The following is an 18475-nucleotide window of genomic DNA, read 5'->3' as shown; positions in this document are numbered from 1 at the left end:
GTACTGGGTGGGTGTCTTAGTTGGAGTTTTACTGCTGTGAACACACATCATGACCAAGACAACTCTTATAAGGGCAACCTTTAATTGGGGCTGGTTTATAAGTTCAGAGATTCAGTCCAGTATCATCAAGGCAAGAGTATGGCAGCATTCAGACGGTCATGGTGTAGGAGGAGCTGAGAGATCTATAACTTCGTTTGCAGGCCTCTAAGGAAAGACTGATTTCCAGGCTGCTAGGACTAGGGTATTACAGTCCATGCCCACAATGACACAATTACTCCAACAAGGCCACACCTCCTAATAATGCCACTTCCTAGACCAAGCATATACAAACTGTCACAGTGGGTTATGAATGGCAAAAGTTTATCTCTCAAAGTCTTAGAGATTCAGAAGTTCAAAGTCAAGATGAGGATAGAATTGCTATCTGATTCACAGATGGTGTGTTTAGGAAATTTTCTGGGGCTTAGGCTAGGGTTGGGAGGCGGGTTAGAGAATGTCTGCTTATGTGTGCTTGGTTTCTCTTGGGAATGATGAAGGTGTCTTAAAATGACACTGTGATGATACTGACTCTGTCATGTGAACATATTAAATTCATTGAAATAGTCATAGTAAATGAGCAAATTTTATCGTGTGATAATTATTTTTTAGTAAAGGTACTTTAGAAGAAAACAAAAAGTCATATAATGAAAAAAAATAGCTATTAGATATGTTTGACAATGGACTAATTAACTGAAAGAAAGAGATGACCCAAATTAATAGAGTTAGACATTAAAAATGAAAACATTACAAGGGACATCAAAGAAATTCAGAATAGTGTAAGATTATACTTTAAAAAATGTCTATTCCATTGAGTTAGAAAAATCTAAAAGAAATGTAAACATTTCTAGGTTCATCCAAACTACCATAGTTACATCAATGTGAGATCAACTATTTAAACAGACTCAGGAAAACAAGGAGATTGAGATGATAATAAAGGGGGGGGGGCTTCTGATTTAAAAGATCTCAAGTCCAGACAGATTCATAGCAGAACTCCAGAGGACTTTCAATGAATGTCTACAGCTCACACTTCTTAAATTACTAAAAATACAAACAGAGCACTTGAAAACTCCCTCTCCAAAGCCAGTATTACTCTAAAACTAAAACAAGGTAAACACTCTCCACAAAAACTACAGGCCAATATCCCTCATGAACATAGAAGCAAAAATAATTTATAAAACACTTACAACCTGAATACAGGTATATATCAAAAAGATTACCTACCATGATCAAGTCGCCTTTATTCTGTAGGAATGTTTCAACATATGTAAGTCAACAAGTAGAATAAATCATATGAACAAACTTGAAGAGGAAATTCAAATGATCATCTCAATAGATGCAAACAAGCCTTTGGCAAAACCCAACATGCTTTCATGATAGAAGGCCTAGAGGGAATAGGAGTGGAGGGGACATACACAGTGTAATCCAGGTGACATATGAAAAACCCACGGCCAACATCATCCCAAAGGGCGAAAAGCTCTAAAAAAAAAAATCCCATTAAAATCAGGAAGAAGACAGCTGTTCACTATACCTATTCCTTTTCCATATAGCATGTGAAGGAGCTAGGCAAGCTGCCAAGAGAGCTTTCTCCTGATGAGCAGTGACAGAAAGATGTTCCATCTCTTCTTACATGCAGCAATGAGGTTAGAATGTCCTGTTTATAAGATGACTTAAAGAACTAGGCTCAGGAATAAGGCTAGTTCAGTGTTTTCAACAACACTCTAAACTCCTTTATTATTACTAGGGAAGGGTCAGAGCCCTGGGATGAGTTTAAACCACTGGAGCAAAACGTGCCACAGTGCAGTCAAAGGACTCCATTTCTCCATCGGCATAATAGGAAGAGGAGGGCAGCCCGGGGAGTGTCTTTTAGCTTATCTTTTCCACATCTCTTAGTTTTTGCTTAAGAAGACTCTCTTGATCAACCTTTTAAAGGCGTCCTTTACCTCTTTGTTCCTAAGTGTATAGATAAGGGGGTTCAGCATGGGGGCAATAATTCCATAGAAAAGTGGCACCATCTTTCTCCTGTTCTTGGAGTGTGGTGATTGTGGTAGAAGGTACACGGAGAGAGCTGTACCATAAAACAGTGATACCACTATTAGATGGGAGCTACAGGTCCCAAACGCCTTTTGACGACCTTCGGCAGATTGGATTTTCAAGATGGCACGGGCTATAAATGCATATGATGTAAGGATGAGAGAGAGAGGTGTTAGGTGGAAGAACACACTCACAAAGAATAGTTCAGCTTCATTTGCTGTTACATCAGCACAGGACAACTTGAGCAGTGCAGGCACTTCACAGAGAAAGTGGTCTATGACATAGTGGCCACAGCGTGGCAACTGGAGAGTTAGAATGGACAGCCACACGGAGTTTCCAAAGCCAATGATCCAGGATATAGCCGCCAACTGAAAGCAGAGCCTCTGGTGCATGATGACTGAGTAATGGAGAGGCCGACATATGGCTACAAACCTGTCGAAGGACATGACTGGCAGCAGAACACACTCGGTAGCCCCCAATGCCAGAAACATGAAAAGCTGAACCACACAGCCACCAAAACTTATTACTTTCCTAATGCTGCGTAAGTTTACCAGCATTTGTGGGACTGTGCATGTGATGTAACAAAGATCTATGACTGACAGATTAGCCAAGAAGAAGTACATGGGAGTGTGGAGTTTAGGATCCAAATGGGACACCAGAATAATGTTGAGATTTCCAAAGATGGTCACTATGTAAGATGTCAAGAAGACCAGAAAGAGTGGAAACTCCAGCCATGGTTGATCAGAGAAACCTAAAAGAACAAACTCTGTGATGCTCTCCTTTGCCCAACTCATGATTAATGTTTTAGCATATGGCTTCCTGAAAAAAATTCATAAAATCAATTTACACTATGTTTAACATAAGTATATTTAATATGTATTTATTAGTTTTTCCAGTTGTTTAAAACCACATATTTTTTTAACTGTTATCATTGCATATTCTCATTCTACCACACATTTGAAAACATTTATGCAACTGGTATTGTTACACACAAAAATCAAGCAGTTCAATTACAATTAAGCCAGTTACTTAAATAATTCTAAAGTTTCTGTGCCTATGCCCACACCTCTAAACTGAAAGCTAAATTTTAAAAAGTAAATTCCTGACTTGGATGCATTTATAATGTTTGTTCTTTGATTTTTTGCTATTGGTTAATTTTTGTTTGTAGTAATTCTTACCTAGCTATTAGCAAGAATATTCATTCATAACCCTGACCAAATTTTTTTTTACTGTCTTTGTCAAAAACATCCAAATTCCAAGTTATACGACAGAGCTATAATAAGAAGAGCATGACATTGGCATAAAACAGACATGTTGATCAATAGAATAGAATTAAGAACCCACACATACACTCACACTCTTACTACCACCTAATTTTTGATAAAGAGAACAATAATACACACTGGAGGAAATATAGCATCTTCCACCAATAATGCTGGTCTAACTGGATAGCTATATATAGAATGAAGCTTGATCTTTATCTTTCACCCTGTACAAATCTCAGCTTCAACAGGACCAAAGACTTCAACATGAGACATGATGTTCTGACTCTGATAGAGGAGAAAGTAAGGAATAGCCTTGAACTCATTGGCATAGGAAAGGACTTACTGAACAGGACCTTGATGGCACAGATGTTAACATGGACAACTAATAAATGTGACCTCATGAAACTAAAAGGCTTCTATATAGGAAAGGACACCAACATTCCAATGATGAAGCAGCCTAAGGAATAGGATTATTTTGTTTTGTTTCTGGATATACATTTTACAGGTGGCTAGTATCTGAATATAAAAAAAAAATAAAAAACTAAAAATTAAGAAAATAAAAATGGAATATGAAACTAAAAAGAAAATAGAAAAGCAAGGGAGAGATGAGAGAAGGTAAAAAGGAAGGAAGGAAAGAAAATATTGCACTGGTAAGAATTCTGAAGCAGAATGAATGAATGGGTAAGGAGAGATGTTTAGATGAAAGGCTGTAGATTCTCCCTAACAATACTATTGAAGAGTGACATAGTCTCAAATATTATGCAGAAGGTGTCTCATTATAAGGACATACGTGTTGGGTCAGTGGGCTTTCCAGGCTAGTCTTCAATGTGGCAATTTTTTGCTAGAATTCAGTCCCAATCAGACTCTCAAGCTGTGGTTGAAAATAAGATAATTAACTTCTTACCCATATAACTTTCCATAATTACAAAAGGAATGAGCTTTCTTCTGTAATTCTGAACATACTGTGTGTGGTGGCATTTGCCAGTGCAAATAATATCTCCCCATGATCCTCAGTAGTTAGGACACTGAAGAGAGAAAAGTCAAAGGACAGAGAGACATAAAAGTAACGGCTGAAGACAATGCAGAGTGGAGGGGAGATTACAGAGCCTCTATGTTATTACGCTGAACTTTTCTCACTTTAGGATCATGTCTTTCCATTCTGCAAACATTTTGTCATCCTGATAAAAATCCATTATGAAAAGGAGATTGTTGGGGCTGGAGAGATGGCTCAGTGGTTAAGAGCACTAACTGCTCTTCTAGAGGTCCTGAGTTCAATTCCTAGCAACCACGTGGTAGCTCACAACCATCTGTAGTGGAGACTGATGTCCTTTTCTGATGTGTCTGAAGACACCTATAGTGTACTCATATACATTAAATAAATAATAGATAATAAAAGGAGATTGTTTAAATAACTGAAGTATCCTTTTGCATTGAGAAAGTTTACATATCTTGAATTGTTAGTATCTTCAGTGTGTGGAAATAAAAGGCTGTGTTGACAGCTGAAGCAAACTCAGAACCCTGTGTTTCTGAAATTCTAGCATAGAGGTGGGCTGGCTATCATCTACCCGGTTACTAATGGGGTCCACTCTCTGAGCTGAGAGCCTGAAAGGACTCATAACCCACTCCTTACTCCCAACTGGAGTTCCATTTACAGCATTTGCAGACAACATTTCTCAACACTCCCAATAGGCAAACTGTTAAAAATCCTAGATTGAACTTTTCTTTACCAGCTGGAGTGTAAGGATAAATGACAAGAGTAATTTTTTTTCACTTGACCTCATAATTCATCTTAAAAAGTACTAAAGTTGGCTGTGTTTTCTCCATTTGTGCAAAGGTCAGGTTGTGGGCAACTCTAATTTTAAAGGTTCCCAGATGCTGGGTTATAAGCTGCAGGCAGCAATCAGGCGAGAGCTAAGGCTGCTCAGCTCCTAAATTTGTTTTCCAGTAGAGGACCAATGCATGCCCCCAGACACCCACTGTGAGAAAAGTAAATGTAAGAAAGAAATTAAGACTGAGTCAAAATTTCCTATGCTGTGATAGTAAGCAATCTGTATGTCACATAGCCAAGCCCCTAATTTCAGTTTCTCTTTTTCTAGTATGTTTTACACAACATTTTAAGAAAGAATTCTACATACCCCACTTGGAGCCTTGGGACCCCATGGCTTGTGTCTGTTTGCTAGTACAAGGAACTTTGAAATAAAAAAAATGGATGCTTTAAAAGTATGCCGCTCCAATAACATCTTCATAAGCTCTTCAACATCAACCTGGTGTGATGAAGGGTTCTCCACCCCCTCATTCTACTGTTCAGTAACAAGCTATGAATGATCTTCCTTCAGGAGTAAATCAGAAAACAAGAGAATAAGAAAGTCTTGCAGGCAACTGGAGCATGTGTTTTCATTGTGTTGCAGAATGGGCATTGAGAGTCTGGTTTCAGAATCCTCCCCACCAAGACTGCACAGTGAGTGACTGGAGGGAGATTCCCCAAGAGCTCTCTGTGCTCTGGTCTGTCCAGGAGGACAGCAACGCTTGTTATAACCAAGGGCGATACCCAGTGGGAGTTCTGTGTGACTTGGCCTTTCATCTTTCTCTCACGTCTGTTCTGCAATACTCTTTCCCTGGGGACCTTCTCCTCACTTGTGTCCAAGACAAAAGGGAATGACAATAGGGACTGAAATACTTCTACTGCAGTAAAGATTCAATTTTGTGGCATCAAGGTAGGAATTTGTTTCCTCTTGTAAAGAAGCCAAGAGAATTCTGCAAACTCACAGAAAACTGCATTTGTTCTAAAATTGGATTTAAGATCAATGCTTATACAATGAACACTGAATGTCCTATGGAAATGTCTTTATTACCTTAATTCATCAAGGGATACTTTTGCTTTCCACATATCTTTTTTTGTTTGTTTGTTTTTTTGTTTTTCGAGACAGGGTTTCTCTGTAGCTCTGGCTGTCCTGGAACTCACTCTGTAGACCAGGCTGGCCTCAAACTCAGAAATCTGCCTGCCTCTGCCTCCCAAGTGCTGGGATTAAAGGCGTGTGCCACCATGCCCAGCTTCCCACATATCTAAATAATTATTTTCTTTCATAGGTTTTGCTTAGTTAAGCTCTCTTTCTCTGCTCAATGCATTTTATACAGTTATTAAAAACTTAAAAATTTTATTTATATTTCCAATAATCTCCTCTAATTAAGATATATTTTATATATAGCCTCATATTACTTTTTCAAATGAATGGGTATGAGAAAAATAAAGTATGCCTGTCTTATTACTCCAGAAACTATAGATAATATTGTTAGCCCTTCTCTAATATATTATCTTCTATAATATTATCTATAGTAAGTATAGTAAGTAACAATGGAAAGTCATCTGTCACATAAGGAAAAGCAGTCAGCAGTGCCTCATGTCACCAATGCCACTGAAGGAGAAATGAGTACTCACAAAACGTTGCTTACTGGCCTTCTAGAAGTGAATAGAAAAAAAAATGTTTAACAAGTATATCTGTTACTCTAGCAATTTTCGCTCATGGAAATCTAACTTGTAAAATGAATTTCTGACCTGTAAAGATGGACTAAAGCAAGCATTTTATTGAAGCAACGTTTGTAATAACAAAGTGTGGAGGGAAGATCTCTCTCTCTCCCCTCCACAGGGAATGGATCAAGTTATAATCATTAGAAACCAGAAGGACTCAAGTGTGATATTGTTAAGTACGAAAATAATGTGATAGAAGAAAAAACAGCACAATGTCATTTATGAAGTAAATGATCTAAATATAATCTTAAGTATTTTACTCCCATTCAGGATTGTATTAGTGTAGAGAAAAGAAAAGAATTCTTGGATACTTACTGGGACCATCTGAAGGAAACAGAGGTCTATGTCTGTGGATGGAGCAGATTTTAAGCAAAAAGAGAAAAACTTGGACTCATCCCAATAAAACTAGTCAATAATATTTTAACTCTCCAAACTATTGTCTGTGCTTACTCTGAGGAAGGAAGAAGGAGGAAGAAGTTGGCCTCAGGAAGGTGGATTTTCTTGGTAAGTCCTTGCAATAACTAGATGAGTAAAATAAATTGTGGATGTTTATTAATGTATTCAGCCTTAAATTAGTTAGAAGTTGATCTTGAACTTGTAATCCTCCTGTCTGGACACCTTCTATGCTGAGAGTACAGTCGCACAACAGCCTGACCATTTGATGTGGTGCTGGGGTCGAACCAGGGCTTCCTGCATCATAGGTAAGCATTCAATATGTAAACTACACATGCACCCCCAGAAACAGACTTTTTAAAGAAGAACCAAATGTTAACAAGTCTTTAGTTTGCAGAATGGAGAAGGATGAATAACTTTTTAAATTTTAATAGGTTCTCCCCACCCCATGGTAACAACAGTAATAGGTTTTTTTTTTCAATTTTTATTACTTTATTTACATTCCTATCGTTGCCTCCCTTTCATGGTCTCCCATTTTTACAGTTTCTCATCCTATTCCTTCTCCCCCTTGTCTCTGAGAGGGTGCTCCCCACCACCACCCAACTTCCCCTTTTTCTGGGGCCTCACGTCTCTCAAGGATTAAGCACATCTTCTCCCACTGATGCCTAACCAGACAGACCTCTACTATATTTGTACCAGGGGCCTCCGACAGGCCTGTATAGGCTTCTGGTTGGTGGCTCAGTCTCTGGGAACTTCCTTGGGTCTGGATAAGTAGAGACTGCTAATCTTCCTATGGGGTCACTCTCCTTTCAGCTTCTTCAATCCTTCCCCTAACTCTTCTCTGGGGCCCTGACTTCAGTTCAATGGTTGGGTATAAGTATTTGCTTCTGTCTCAGCCAGCTGCTGGTAGAGCCTCTCAGAGGACAGCCATGCCATCGTCCTGTCTATAAGCACATCATAGCATCAGTAATAGTGTCAGGCCTTGGTGCCCTCCCATGAGATGGATTCCAAGTTGGGCCAGATAATGAACCACCTTTATTTCAGTCTCTTCTCCATTTTTGTCCCTGCAGCTCTTTTAGACAGGAACAGTTCTGGGTCAGAAATTTTAACTGTGAGTTTTTATATAATTGTAATAGAATCTTTGGGAATTTCACATCATACATATTTCCCAGTCCTTCCATATCTGCCCTCTACTTTTGTAATCCTCCCAATAAATAAAAATGAGTAGTAGAAAATAAAAGAGAAACAAACAAACCATCTCTCTGACCTCACTGGGCAATGACCTGCTCCTCTATCAACTGCAGAATTCTGTGCAAATACAGTCTTTCCTTCCTGTCCTCTAGCAGCTCATAGACAGAGAAGATGTTGGGGTGTGCCAACTCAAAGCCCTGGGCTGGGACTGGGTGGTATGCATGTGAGGTGGTCAGCCTGCCAGCTCTCCTGTCCCACACCACAGGGGCCAGCTCTCATGCACTAGTCTTGTGAGGGATGTAGCCAGATCACACTCGTGAGGCAGCCTGTGAGGGCCAGGGCCACTGGGGACCAGCTCTTCCACACAGTTCTGGTGAAGGAGAGTGGCAATTCTCCTGCACATGTGCCTTGGGTGTGGCTAGTAAGAGGTAGTGTTAGCTCTCCTGCTCTCCCATGGCCACACTTCCAGGATTAGCTCTACTGTACCCTCCCCACCACAGCCAGCAATATAATAGTTCTTAAATGTTCAGAGATCTAGTTTTTAAGGGCCTAGACTTGGAAATGAATCTGCAGAGTTTAAAAATAAAATCAAACTTCTGGTTTCCATCTGTGCCCCGGAACTGACTCTGTGCCAAGCTCTCCAAACTCAAATCCTGCCAGGAGAGACCTGGACTCCCAGGAATGCTGACACACCTGAGAGCACAGGTAAGACCACCACTTCTGCTCTGAGGGACCCACCCAGAGCCATCAGGACACAAGAACTGAGGAACAGCCAGGGACAGGATCCTTCCAGTTTCCATCTGTGCCCCTGAGCATGTTCACGAGCTCTTCACATGCCCCAACAGCTCATAAAATATACCTTCTTCTTAGCACCCCATGGTACCTTCTTCAAAATTGACCATATAATCAGTCACAAAACAGGCCTCAACAGATATAAGAAGATTGCAATAATCCCATACATCCTATCAGATTACCAAGGAGTTAGGCTGGTCTTCAATAACAACAAAAACAACAGAAAGCCCACATATACATGAAAGCTGAACAACACCGCACTCAATGATAACTTGGTCAAGGAAAAAATAAAGAAAGAAATTAAAGACTTTTTAGAATTCAATGAAAATGAAGCCACAACATACTCAAATTTATGAGACACAATAAAAGCAATGGCAAGAGAAAAACTCATAGCTCCAAGGCTCTCCAAAAGGAAATTGAAGAGAGCTTATACTAGCAGCTTGACAGCACACCTGAAAGCAAAAGGAAGCAAATATACCCAAGAGGAGTAGATGGCAGGAAACAAACTCGGAGCAGAATTCAACCAAATAGAAACAAAAAGAACTACACAAAGAATCAACAAAACCAGGAGCTGGTTCTTTGAGAAAACCAACAAGATAGATAAACCCTTAGCCAGACTAACCAGAGAGCACAGAGACAATATCCAAATTTACAAAATCTGAAATGAAAGGGAGACATAACAACAGAAACCGAGGAAATTTTAAAAAAATTATCAGATCCTACTACAAAATCCTATACTCCACAAAACTGAAAAATCTGGATGGAATGGACAATTTTTTATACAGATACCAGCTACCAAAGTTAAATCAGTATCCGATAAACCATCTAAACAGTTCTATAACCCCTAAAAGCAATCATCAAAAGTCTTCCAACAAAAAACAAAAACAAAAAAACAAACAAACAAACAAAAAACCAGGACCAGATGAGTTTAGTGAAGAATTTTATCAGACCTTCAAAGAAGACCTAATGCCAATACTCTTCAAATTATTCCATAAAATAGAAACAGAAGCAATACTACCCAATTCATTCTATGAAGCTGTAGTTACACTGATACCAAAACCACACAAAGACCCAACAAAGAAAGAGAACTTCATACCAATTTCCCTTATAAATATTGACACAAAATACTCAATAAAATTCTCATAAACAAAATCCAAGAACACATCAAAACGTTCATTCACCATGATCAAGTAGGCTTCATCCTAAGAATGCAGGGATGGTCTAATATATGGAAATCCATCAATTTAATCCAGTACATAAACAAACTCAAAGAAAAACAACCATATGATCATTTCATTAGATGCTGAAAAAGCATTTGACAAAATTCAACAACCCCTCATGTTAAAAGTCTTGGAAAGATCAGGAATTCAAGGCCCACACCTAATCATAGTAAAAGCAATATACAGCAGACCAGTAGCCAACATCAAAGTAAATAGAGAGAAACTTGAAGCAATCCCACTAAAATCAGGGACTAGACAAGGCTGTCTACTCTCTCCCTATGTATTCAATATAGTACTTGAGTTCTAGCTAGAGCAAGTAGACAACAAAAGGAGGTCAAAAGGATACAAATTGGAAAGGAAGAAATCAAAATATCACTATTTGCAGATGCTATGATAGTATACTTAAGTGACCCCAAGCATTCCATCAGAGAACTTCTAAACCTGATAAACAACTTCAGCAAAGTGGCTAAATATAAAATTAACTCAAACAAATCAGTAGCCTTCCTCTACTCAAAAGGATAGACATGCTGAGAAAGAAATTAGGGAAATGACACCCTTCACAATAGTCACAAATAATATTACATACCTTGGTGTGACTCTAACCAAGCAAGTGAAAGATCTGTATGATAAGAACTTCAAGTCTCTGAAGAAAGAAATTGAAGAAGCTCTCAGAAGATGGAAAGATATCCTATGCTCATGGATTGGCAGGATTAATATAATAAAAATGGCCATCTTGCCGAAAGCAATCTACAGATTCAATGCAATCCTCATCAAAATTACAACTCGATTCTTCACAGAGTTTGAAAGAGCAATCTGCAAATTCATATGGAATAACAAAAAAACCCAGGATAGCAAAAACTATTCTCAACAATAAAAGAACTTCTGGGGGAATCACCATCCCTAACCTCAAACTGTATTACAGAGCAATAGTGGTAAAACAAGCAAACAAAAAAAACAAAACAAAAAACCCTAAAACAAAAAACAAAAACAAACAAAAAAAAAACCTCTGTATGATATTGGTACAGAGACAGGCAGGTAGATCAATGGAACAGAATTGAAGGCCCAGAAATGAACCCACACACCTATGTTCACTTGATTTTTGACAAAGGACCTAAAAACACCCAGTGGAAAAAAGCATTTTCAACAAATGGTTCTGGCTCAACTGGCAGTCAGCATGTAGAAGAATGCACATTGATCCATTCTTATCTCCTTGTTCAAAGCTCAAGTCCAACTGGATCAAAGACCTCCACATAAATCCAGATACACTGAAACTAATAGAAGAGAAAGTGGGGAAAAGCCTCAAACACATGGGCACAGGGGAAAAGTTCCTGAACAGAACACCAATGGCTTATCTAAGATCAAGAATCAGCAAATAGGACCTCATAAAATTGCAAAGCTTCTGTAAGGCAAAGGATACTGTCAGTCAACAGTTTGGGGAAAGATCTTTACCAATCCTAAATCTGATAGAGGGCTAATATCCAATATATACAAAAAAATTCAAGAACTTAGACTCCAGAGAACCAAGTAGCCCTATCAAAAAATGGAGAACAGGGCTGGCTAAACAGAGAATTCTCAACTGAGGAAACTTGAATGGCAGAGAAGCATCTAAAAAAGTGTTTGACATCCTTAGTCATCAGGGAAATGCAAATCAAAAAAACACTGAAAATCCACCTTGCACCAGTCAGAATGGTCAAAAACTCAGATGACAGCAGATGCTGGTGAGGGTGTGGAGAAAGAGGAACACTCCTTCATTGCTGGTGGGATTGCAAGCTGGTATATCAGAAAATTGAACCTAGTACTACCTGAGATCTCAGCTATAAGATGCCTGGGCTTATACCCAGAAGATGCTCCAACATGTAATAAGGACATATGCTCCACTATGTTCATAGAAGCCTTATTTATAATAGCCAGAAGCTGGAAAGAATCCAGATGTCCCTCAACAGAGGAATGGATACAGAAAATGTGGTAAATTTATACAATGGAATACTACTCAGCTATTAAAAACAATGACTTTACGAAATTCTTAGGGAAATTGATGGATCTAGAAAATATCATACCGAGTGAGGTAACTCAGTCACAAAAGAACACAAGTGGTATTTACTCACTGATAAGTGGGTATTAGGCAGAGCATGGAATACCCATGAAACAACTCACAGACCACATGAAGCTCAAGAAGGAAGAGCAAAGAGTGGTTGCTTCAGTCCTTCTTAGAAGGGGGAACAAAATAATCAAGGAAAGTAGAGGGTGGGAGGGACTTGGGAGGAAGGGGGGAGAGGGACAGATTTAGGTATAGGAAAAGATGGAGGAGATGTACAGAGGGTCAGGAAATTGAACAGAGGTATATAGCAATGGGGGATGGGGAACTCGGGGTAGCAACCAGAAAGTCCCAGATGCCAGGAAAGCAAGAGCCTCCGAGGACCCCATGGGGATGACATTAGCTGAAATACCCCAGGAAGAGGAGGGAGAACCTGTGGAGACCATATGCGGAGGTTAGGCATGGCTCCCCTGTTGAGGAATGGGGCCACCCACCCATCTCCAAAATTTTAACCCAGAATTGTTCCTATCTAAAGGAAATACAGGGACAAAGAGTAGAACAGAGATTGAAGGAAATGGCATCCAGAGACTGTCCCACCTGGGGATTCATCCCACATGCAGACATCAAACCCAGATACTAGAGCAGATGTCAAGACGTGCTTGCTAGCAGGATCCTGATACAGCTGTCTCCCGAGAGGCTCTGCCAGATCTTGCCCAATACAGATGTGGATGCTTGCAGCCAACCATTGGACTGAGCACAGGGACCCCAGTGGAGGAATTAGAGGGAGGACTAAAGGAGCTGAATGGGTCTTATCTGACATCAATGAGAGGGGTGGCCCTTGGTCCTGTGAAGGCTTGATGCCCCAGTGTAGAGGAATTCTAGGGTGGTGAGGCGAGACTGGAGTGGGTAGGTGGGTGGGGGAGCACCCTCATAGAAGCAGGGTAAGGGGGGATGGGATAATGGGTTTGCAGAGGGGAAACCAGGAAGGGGGATAACAGTTGAAATGTAAACAGAATAAATATCCAATTAAAATCAATATGAGCTATTACTTGTCAACTGTTGACTTTGTTCCTGAATAAATATAGCCCCATTCAGAAAGTCTTTTCCTATGCCTTTTTTTTTTTTTTTTTTTTTTGGTAGGGAACAGCTTATGCTTTCCTTTCCTCTATTTTTAAATAAAATTTTATTAGATATTTTCTTTATTTACATTTCAAATTTTATCCCCTTTCCTCATTTCCCCTCTGAAAACCTCCCTATTCTATCCCCCTGCCCCTGCTCACTAACCCACCCGCTCTCGCTCCCCTGTCCTGGGACTCCCCTACACTGGGGCATCGAACCTTCACAAGACCAAGGGCCTCTCCTGTCATTGATGTCCCACAAGATCATCCTCTGCTACATATGCAGCTAGAGCCATGAGTCCCACCATATGTTTTCTTTGGTTGGTGGTTTAGTCCCTGGGAGCTCTGGGGGTACTGGTTAGTTCATACTGTTGTTCCTTCTATGTGGCTGCAAACCCCTTCAGCTCCTTGGGTCCTTTCTTTAGCTCTTTCATAGGGGATTTTTTTTTCTTGACTTTTCAGTTTTCATCTACCGATGATTCACATTAATTGACTGGCTCTTAGGTATTTCCCTTCTGCCTTATACACATTCCCCAGTCAGAGTTCATGCAATCACTCTGCTTTTGCTGGTTTGCTAGGGTCTCATGGGACTAAATCTAGTGGTTGGTTTTAGGTCACACCCCACTTGGTCCTTTAGCTCCACTTGACAGCATGGCTCACATTTCCCATCTGCAAACACCTTCCTTTCCATGACGGCCCCTGCTCCTGCTCCTTTCCTACTTTCTCCATCATTATTTTTGGCTTCTTTCCATCCATCATCCTGATCTAAAGGTTGCACACATTGCTCCCTCTGCTGGGAACACTCTCCTCTCATGGGACATCTGACCTGTTGCTTCCTCATCTTTATCACACAGATCTTGGCTGGGGTACATTTTCTGTGGTCTTGAGAAATGCAGCCCTTCCCTAGTCCTAACTGTGCCATGATCTGCCATGCTTACATGTGCACAGATGTTACTCCAGAGGGGTTCCCCTTATTTGTTCATCTTTTCTCTCTATTGAAGGATGGAAAGTCAATGCAGTGATGATGTGTGCACCATTTCAATGTTTTGTTCTGGTATCTAGAACTTGGTATCAGGGCCTGTGCCTCTCCCATCAGGATGAGAAGGAGAATAATGTGATAAACATTTAACAAACTATTTCTGACAATTCTAAGAGTTCAGAGTCAAAGGGATTGTAGACACAAGCACTCAGAGGCATGCAGGCTAACTTTCATTTCTCTAGGGGGATGTTTAAGAGCAGAGCAAAGTAATATACAAAACTATACATAGTGACAGAATCCTGAGGATCATTTTGAGCCAAATGCCAATCTTCTTAAAATAGTAATTGGTAAGAATGACTCAGGTAATATCCTAACAGATATTACATGAAAGGACTCATAGAGCATAAGATAAAATATTTTCTATGTTTTATTTTGAATGACATTCTACAATGCTCATAAGAGGACAGGACAATCAAGGTATTTTTAAATTTATCCTTCTTTATACCTAAGTAGTATTCTTTGTAAAATATTCTATAAACTCTGGGAATGTTAGTAAGTGAGTTCTCACCTTATTCCTTATAACCTATTACAATATTAAAGATTTAAATAAGAATGAGGTAAAACAAAATAAGTCTCATGGGAAACTAATTTATCTGGAGTTGCCTTAAAGGGCTTGCCAAGTTTGTGTATCTATAGAAATATCTACTTTGTCTTTCAAGTTTTTCCTTGCAACATAGTATGACCTTGCTGCCAATTTAAATAAAACAGTGACTTAAGACGGGTCTGTCTTGTAGTTTAAAAGGGATTAATACTCGAGCACGGAGAAGAACCCCTGGCAGCAATATCATGGTGCAGGGGTGTGCAGATGGGGCTCCTCACAGCTTCAGATGTCAGTGGAACAGGAAGCAGAATGCAGACAAGAAAGTAAGGTGGGCCAGCTCTCAGTGACCCACTTCCATTAGTGAAGTACCATGTCCCACAGTGTTCCACAACTTTTCCACACAGTACCAACAGCTGGGCATCCAGTGTTCAAACAAGAGATCCCAATGTGGATACTTACACAGCTACAGTGTCAACGGCTCAAAATAATTTCTATGACAGCAGGGGGAGGCACTGTTGTCAGCATTGTAAACATGAACAGATCAATATTCAGAGAATAACCAGTCACAGGGATTACAATAATCCCCGCAACTTGTCTTATTTCTTTCTTTCTCTATTCAAGGCATTTTCATAATGTATGGGAAGAGTAGGGAAATGAAACCAAATGTTTGAAGCAAGAAGATCCCTCTGTCTTCTCTTAGCATCGATGGGTTAAATATTAACAAAATCTTTCTCCTCTTAATCTTGCTTTGCATGTGTTCTCCTTTAGCTTTTCTTGCTTGAAAGGCAAACATGAATCATTAAGGTCAATTATGTATGTGACTCAAAACAGACAGGCTCTGTGAGTCAATTTTGGTGTTGAAGATGTTAAAGCTAGGTAATTGAACCATTTGTTTTGGCTCTTGGATAGGCATTTGGCACTAGAAATGCACATCTGAATTTTCTAGGAAGAAAAAAAACAAGTGTTTCTTCTGTATTAGTTCTAAGATCGTTCTTTTCATATTTATTAAGGGCCCACTAGCAGTCATTGTGAGTTTTTAAAAGTGGTAACACCATTCCCAGCTGATATTTTGCAGGGATAGATTGTTGTACACAGGTTAGAATCCTGTGATGATGAATGCTAAGTTGGAGGAACTTGAAAGGACACAATGGTTTTCAATGTAAGAGGAGTATCATATTCTCTCAACCTATCCTCTCTTCTGTAATCCTAGACCATTCCTAGGTCTGATAGCATATAAAGAAGGTGGGTAAAAAGACAATACCCAAATGTGTTCATCCCTTGCTATACTTCTATGCTCCCCTTCCCTAGCACTTTCTTTACGGCCTCTTTGACATCTTTGTTTCTCAGAGTGTAGATCAGGGGGTTAACACTAGGAGTGACAATGGTGTAGAAAAGAGTGAGAAACTTGCCCTGGTCTTGGGAGTAAGTGTTTGCCGGCTGCAGGTACATGTATATGATGGTACCGTAGAAGAGAGAGACAACGATTAAGTGGGAGCTGCAGGTGTTGAAGGCTTTCCGTCGCCCAGCAGCTGACTTGATCCTAAGCACTGCTCGGGCAATGTAACCATAGGAGATAAGAATGAGGATGAGCGGTGCCAAGATGATAAAAATCGCCAACGCAAAAGCCAGTGCTTCCAAGGCCATAGTGTCCACACAGGCCATGCCAATCAGGGCCGGCATCTCACAGAGAAAGTGGTCCACCCGCCTGTGTCCACAGCGGGGCAACATCAACGTCTGGGGTGCCATGATGAGAGAATTGCCAAAGCCGCTCAACCATGCCACTGAAGCCAGCTGCCCGCAGAGACGAGGGTGCATGATGACGGTATAGTGTAGGGGCTTGCAGACAGCCGCATAGCGGTCATATGCCATAACAGCCAGGAGGACACACTCTACCCCTCCCAAGGCTAAGACAAAGTACAGCTGGATAGCACAACCCACATAGCTGATGGTCTTGTCTGGACCCCAGAGGTTGTAGAGCATCTGTGGGATGGAGCCCGTGGTGAAACACATATCCAGGAATGAAAGGTTGGCCAGAAAGAAATACATGGGTGTGTGCAGCCGGGAATCCAGAGCTGAAAGCAAGATGATGGTCACGTTGCCAAGAAGAGTGAGCAGATAAAAGGAGAGAACTACCACAAAGAGGATGAGTTCTAGGTGAGGACGGTCAGAGAAGCCCACCAGGATGAAGCCTTCAAAAGAACTCGTGTTTTCCTTTTCCATCACTTGCAACCACATGCTACCTAGGAGAAAGACTAGTGTTGGTGAGGACTACAGATGGGATTCCTTTCCTTTCCTTTCCTTTCCTTTCCTTTCCTTTCCTTTCCTTTCCTTTCCTTTCCTTTCCTTTCCTTTCCTTTCCTTTCCTTTCCTTTTCTCTTCTTTTTTTTCCTTTTTTTTTTTTTTTTTGTTTGTTTGTTTTTCGAGACAGGGATTCTCTGTGTAACCCTGGCTGTCCTGGAACAACTCACTCTGTAGCCCAGGCTGGCCTTAAACTCAGAGGCTGGCCTTCCAAGTGCTGGGATTAAAGGTGTACATAGTAAAACCGTACCTTTTCAAAAATGCTAGCTATGTAACCTAAAGTTCCAATAGGCACTGATCTAAATCATTTGGTCTGAAGAGTATCCCATTTGAGCTTTTAAAGCTCCAGCTTGTGGTGCTTTGTCAACATTTCGAATCACTGTTTTTCATCATCAGGCTGTAAAACCTTATTTACAAAAGGTGATTGATGCCAAACATGGCAGCACATGCTTGTTACCTTAGCAGTCAGTCCAGAGGCAGACACAGGAGGATCAGGAGTTCAGAGCCAGTGATCTGGAGGCAAGACTAAGCTACGGAAAAACCTATCTGCAAAAAAAGTCTGATTCTTTGTAAAGAAATCAACACTCAAAAAAAAAAAAATGCTATCACTTTTAAAAATGGGGAAATACCAAATGTCCTAGTAGTCTATACCCCATGGAGAGGCTAAGGGCTTGCCCATAGGTCAGAGACACAGACTTCCTTACAGGTGAAATCTTGTTCTGAAAACTGTCTCATTACTCCTGAGAAGTCTAGAATCCCATCCAACCCCAAGAGGGTAGAAGTGACCCAGCAACATGGTGGAAAGAAGCTATCTCATCTTTAGTCACATCTATACCTGCTAGTCCCATCCATCCTGCTGACTGAAAGTGACCTTAATACCCTGTCAGACAAGATAACAACTAATGTACATCATTGCTTCAGCATTCTCTGTCCAGCTTTACTGCCGTGATAAAATTATAGCGTGTGTCACTATGGTGTGGGACCAGATGA

General features: G+C 40.3%; 2 protein-coding genes across 2 annotated transcripts; both read right to left on the bottom strand.

The window, feature by feature from the left end:
- Nucleotides 1-1922: 1922 nt before the first annotated feature.
- Nucleotides 1923-2861, bottom strand: LOC110308649 (olfactory receptor 2B6). Its single transcript, XM_021181070.1, has one exon. It carries the CDS (start codon nucleotides 2859-2861, stop codon nucleotides 1923-1925), a length of 939 nt encoding a protein of 312 aa, XP_021036729.1.
- Nucleotides 2862-16468: 13607 nt separating this feature from the next.
- On the bottom strand, nucleotides 16469-17422 carry LOC110308643 (putative olfactory receptor 2W6). The gene has a single exon (XM_021181064.1). The coding sequence runs from the start codon at nucleotides 17420-17422 to the stop codon at nucleotides 16469-16471; it is 954 nt and encodes a 317-aa protein (XP_021036723.1).
- Nucleotides 17423-18475: the final 1053 nt, after the last annotated feature.

This window comes from Mus caroli, unplaced genomic scaffold (genome assembly GCF_978045245.1).
Source record: "Mus caroli unplaced genomic scaffold, Mus_caroli_1 scaffold_15, whole genome shotgun sequence".
In the NCBI taxonomy this organism is placed as follows: Eukaryota; Metazoa; Chordata; class Mammalia; order Rodentia; family Muridae; genus Mus; species Mus caroli.
This window is presented reverse-complemented; position numbering and strand designations above follow the sequence as displayed.

Coding starts and splice junctions, on each gene's coding strand:
- LOC110308649 (XM_021181070.1), bottom strand. CDS start 2,861: ATGAGTTGGGCAAAGGAGAGCATCACAGAGTTTGTTCTTTTAGGTTTC.
- LOC110308643 (XM_021181064.1), bottom strand. CDS start 17,422: ATGTGGTTGCAAGTGATGGAAAAGGAAAACACGAGTTCTTTTGAAGGC.